The following is a 5000-nucleotide window of genomic DNA, read 5'->3' on the forward strand; positions in this document are numbered from 1 at the left end:
GCAGAGTACTTAAAATCAAGCTGAAATCCTGATGGTAAGTCTACGGGCCCAGATGTCACAGCAGGAGTGATAACTTTTTTACAACAGACCACAAACTTGTCAGTGCAAATTTGATGCTATACATCAAAACAGTGAATTCCAAGATGCCACAGAAATTAGTTCCTTTAGCTATTCTAGCAACTGCGCAGTCACACAGTACAGCAGAAGCTCCACCTGGTGCCGGGTTATGAAAGAGTATGAGAGTACTGTACATATTCTCCTGTAATTTAGGTTTTTCAAAGTCTGGCTTTCCCTTTCTTAACCCCTACCACACAAGCAGTGTAGATACACGTCCCCCTTTAAAGCACCAGCGACATTGATCTACATCTTGAAACACTGAAGTGTCCAGTGCCTTCATATACGTGTCCTCCACAATTTTTATTCATCATAAATATATATCTGGTAGATGAGCCAGTACCACACCAACAAACACAGTCAGCCGACTGGGGTCAATGACCGTGTGGAAGTCTATGCACTTTACCGTAAGTTTTCAGTGGTAGAGTGGCACCGGCCCGACTCGATTCAACCAACTTTCTGGCTATGGTGAGTACTGTTATTAGTGCCAGGGATCTTATACTGATGTATTAAACCCATTTAGCTGAAAAAAAAAATCTGAAATCAGTTGGCGTCGAGGGGTATCATTTTTTTTTTTCCCCAGCGTGATACGGGTTAACCCCTAAACCGCGGGGTTGTTTTTGCTTGACTTGCGTGTCTCATGAACTCATTAGCCCTCGACAGACTCTCTAAAAATCTTTGCCAAAAATCTAAGTTATTAGTCCTAGAATGTCACAATCCCCATATCCCTATGGCTTCTACCTTCTTTCGCCTCTCCTGGGATGTTTATTTGAGCCTTCCGTCGAGTACCAGTGGGACTTGTGGAGACCTCTGAAGTTGGGTAATGAAAGTCTCCACTTTACACTTCCCGACAACCCGTAATATGATTGCACCACAGCCCTGATATTATCACTAAGAAACACTATTATACGATTCTCAAATAGTTTGAAATCCATACTCCAAAAAAAAAAAAAAAAAAAAACTGGGAAAGCAATTAAAATTACTAGCACGTATTAACTTACCAATTGTGATAGTTCGCCGCTGGTGTTCTGTCATTTATTATTCATAAAAACACTCACACCTTATATTTCTATTACTATATAACACTTATATATATCTACAGTCTTTATCCATAAGTTTCCTGCAGTAATAGTAGTTTATTGTCACTGTAGACATTCAATTTCTCTTTCAGTGAAATACGTAGCATTCACTTACTCGTCCTGTATACTAGCGTTGAGAGTGAATCTGTCACCTTCACTTCCACTAACTTTCATAGTATTCTTTATGCTAGAGTGAAACTTTCACTTCCATTACTCCTAGTATTTATACTCGTATTCTTATATTACTACTCATTTATATTTCTGTTTACATTCTCTATTTTATTTACATTATTTACATTTCTGTTTTCTTTACGCTGTGTTATGCACTGTCACTTCCAGTAACTTATAAAACTATTTTCCACTGTTCACTTATATTTACAGTCATTGCTTTCACTTGCTGTTTACACATTATTTACATTTCCACTTGCACTGTTTTACTCACCAGAAAGATCGTAGTCACTGTCTATCACATTTCAATGACAAATTAGCCAGTTCCACGTTCCACAGCAGTCACTTAGCCCTTTACCCCCTTCCACACAAGGTTTAGTAGGGGTAGAGGTCAATCTGGAGACCCCTTTGCATGGGGCTAAAAACCGGCGGAATTGGACAGGCGCGAATCCAACGTGCTTTCACCTTGAAAGACGACAGTAAACTGAATACAGTGTGGTGGCCTGCCTAGGGGGAGTGCAATGCTGGCAATGTCAGCGTGGTGACAGCTGCTAATATATACGCTATGAAATGATTGGTAGGGAATCTAGACAATGCATAATAAATTAGGTAGTTCCAGGTGAATGTAAATATCACTTAGGCTTCTCCCTTCTTTTCTTTTATATATTTTTATTACGAGAATAGATTATATGGCATATTTCAAGGGGAAATAAACAGTGAAAATTAGCGAACGAGTGCACGTGAGGTGTTGTCAGGTGATAATTAGCCAATTCCAGGTGTATGGCACTATCACTTACCTTATTTCTTTTTTGTATATATTATTTTGTATAAGAATAGGGCATGGGGCTTATTTCAATGGATGAAATCTGTGGAAAATTCCAGGGAAGATTTACTTAGCGCAGCATGGCCGGGCAGGCGAGAGGAGAGGGCAATGGAGGGGAGGTAGGGAGGGGAGTCAAGAACGGGGAGAAATGGCTAAATTGTCAACAATGGATGGGAGTACAGATGAGATTAGGAGTTGCTGACTAGTGTTGGACATTGGCAGTACTGACAGATGATACAAGCCACCACTTGAAAGCCCAGGCGAATTCAAAATAACACAGAATAAAAAAAATGACGCCCCACAGTATGATCCCTTGCTCCCAAGCATCACGAAAGTGACGCCCCGTGGTTAAGGGGTTAAGATTCCTCCTTATCTGCCACACACACACACACACAAAGGCTGATACAAAAATATAATGCAGCACTACCATCATGAACTTACGTAACATATGAAAAATTGAAAAACAAGATGTACTTACCTTACCTGGGGAGAAACAAGTTGTGGCATCAGAATTCCACCCTCTCTGTTTGAAACTCTCAAGTCACAATTGCAGCAATTATTAGGCTCATCATATTCTAAACATGCCATCTAAATTGCTGCCTACATATTAATTGCATCTTTGCCTTATATGATCACTGCTAAGTCATGCAAGTTGATTCAATTAGGAAGCAAAGAAGGGTAGACCAACATGCAGCTTTGATGGCGAAGCAATGATAGGCAAAGAAAATGGTAAACCATGAACCTGGGAAAGAGGACTTGTGTTTGTTGAAAACTAATGGACACCAGGCCTGTCTTCTTCAGATTTTAAATTGTGGTCAACCGAATGTCTGAAGACGGAAACAATTACCGGTATTTATGTATAGCCACTCCAGAATGTCTGAAGATGGTAATAGTTTCCTATGAAATAATCAGCTTAATCCAACTGTCAATCTCTAATACATGGCCATGTAAAACGATTATGGATAGTAACTGACCAGATAGTACTGACGTGGAGAAGAAGAGGATGTATGGCGAAAGTGTGAAGGCTGAGAAGATGGTTCCAACAACAGCGATACCACAGGCTGTGAAAGCAACTGGTCTTGTTCCAAACTCCTGTGTCAAAGGTCCAATCAACGTCATCATGCTGTGCCACACCAACATCAAGACATTATAGATCCAGGCAGTGGTGGTTGAGGAAACGCCTTCCCTCAGCAGGTACTCGGAGAACAGGATTCCGAAACAGGTGGCTATGGGGATCACCAGGAACTGAACATGGAAGACATAGAGACAGCATTATATCACCAACATAAGCGGCGATATGTTGATTTCATATTAAGAGGACATGTTAATTTTTCATTTATATCGTATCGTTACAGAGTACAGGGAAAAAATGTTTATGTTTCTGTATCATTCTGTATGAGCTCTGCTGCAAGACTTAACCTTTTACATGAGAAGAGTCACAGCCAGAATTAACCTTTACTTATGCTGGCCAAGTACAACTCGGGAAGAGATAAGTTCTGAAAGCAGTGCATGTGAAAATAGAAGCGTTGTATTGGCTATCTTTGTATATATCAGAGTGTATATGAATATGCCATTCTTATGAACTATAAGAGTGAGAACATACATTGGCATGTTAAAGGACATACTACTAACACCTGCTTCAAGTGTCTGCTACAGCCTAGTTTACAGATCAGACCTGTGGAGCACACTGATTGTGAGGCAAATGTGCCAAAATTACTAGGCCAGAACGGCTATAGAAATGATGAAAGAAGTTAAGCAAGCAAATAATTGTTACCGACTGCGTGGTTAAATAAATAAATAAAAAAACTATTAAGAAACAACACAAATCTGCAGTTCTCCCGTGACTGAAGACTCACCGTGACTAAAAATGCTCCAATCGCCACCATCCATCCCCAGCCCCCATCAGGGACCCTCATCTTTGCTTTGGCACCCTCTATCCTCACATAATTGTGTCCTTTATCTTCTATGGCATCCTTTTTTTGTTCAGTATGTTTAGCTTCCACCAGCCTTGCTGCAACTTTAGTTTCATCAATCATACTGACTCCGGCCTTACAGTCAGTTACTCCACACTGCTTTGTGTTATCGGTGTTTACTTCTTCCTCAATATTTTCCTTGTCCCTTCTTTCTCGTTCATCATAGTTTGCTGGTAAGGTAATATCATATTCGTGTTTCTGATCTTTCCCTTGACTACTTTCGTGGTGAAGATCTGTTCCCTTTATGGTATGATCACTGACAAGGCTAGAAGAAATTTTTTGACTTTCCATCTTTATATCCGAAACGGATACACTAGTTTGTGGAACTTCTGGCATCATTTCAGCATCAGATTCACCAGACTTATCACCGCCTGTGTTGGTAATGTGTGGATTTTCTTCATGACAACTTATATCAAGATTTGAATTCGTTTTCTCGGTACTCATTGCTTTTGATTTTTTTTGTATGTTAATGTCCAGCTATTAATACAGTTGTCATATCATTTTAGATTCTTCCAGACCTAGGATGTACGTCTGATCTGCACTTTTATGTCCTAAAATGTACAACTGCTCACACTGCCGTCACTGTCTTCAGCACCATTTTCATCCGCTGCACTCACTGGCATTATCTCATCATTCTCGGCTTCTTCAACAGGAACTGCTGGTGCAAGACGAATGTTAGTAATAATGACAAGCGAAAAAAAAAAAAAAAATAAAGCAAAATTATGCAAGAAAGAACACGATAAATTTCATGTACCTAATCGTATCCTTTACTTAAATGGAAATTATTGCATCAAGATTTTTTTTTGTTTTTTTGAAGGCCAGGATTTCTCTCGACTAGACCAG

At 39.8% G+C, this 5000-nt stretch overlaps 1 protein-coding gene across 2 annotated transcripts in view; it reads right to left on the reverse strand.

Annotated features, from left to right (window-relative positions):
• Nucleotides 1-5000, reverse strand: part of LOC145415318 (monocarboxylate transporter 12-like) — a 289935-nt gene that overhangs the window by 169048 nt on the left and 115887 nt on the right. The window contains exons 1-2 of one of the 2 annotated variants that reach the window (XM_080284595.1): nucleotides 4041-4136; nucleotides 3159-3429 (exon numbers count right to left, since the gene is read on the reverse strand). The exons of the other annotated variant lie outside the window; for it this stretch is intronic. Of the exons in view, the coding sequence (XP_080140721.1) occupies nucleotides 3159-3429; nucleotides 4041-4100 (331 nt within the window). The 5' untranslated portion in view covers nucleotides 4101-4136. Of the gene's footprint in view, nucleotides 1-3158; nucleotides 3430-4040; nucleotides 4137-5000 lie in introns of those variants that run through there. 2 annotated transcript variants of the gene reach the window in all.

Source organism: Coenobita brevimanus, chromosome 102, assembly GCF_032717465.1.
Source record: "Coenobita brevimanus isolate Jiangsu-jjx chromosome 102, ASM3271746v2, whole genome shotgun sequence".
Lineage (NCBI taxonomy): Eukaryota > Metazoa > Arthropoda > Malacostraca > Decapoda > Coenobitidae > Coenobita > Coenobita brevimanus.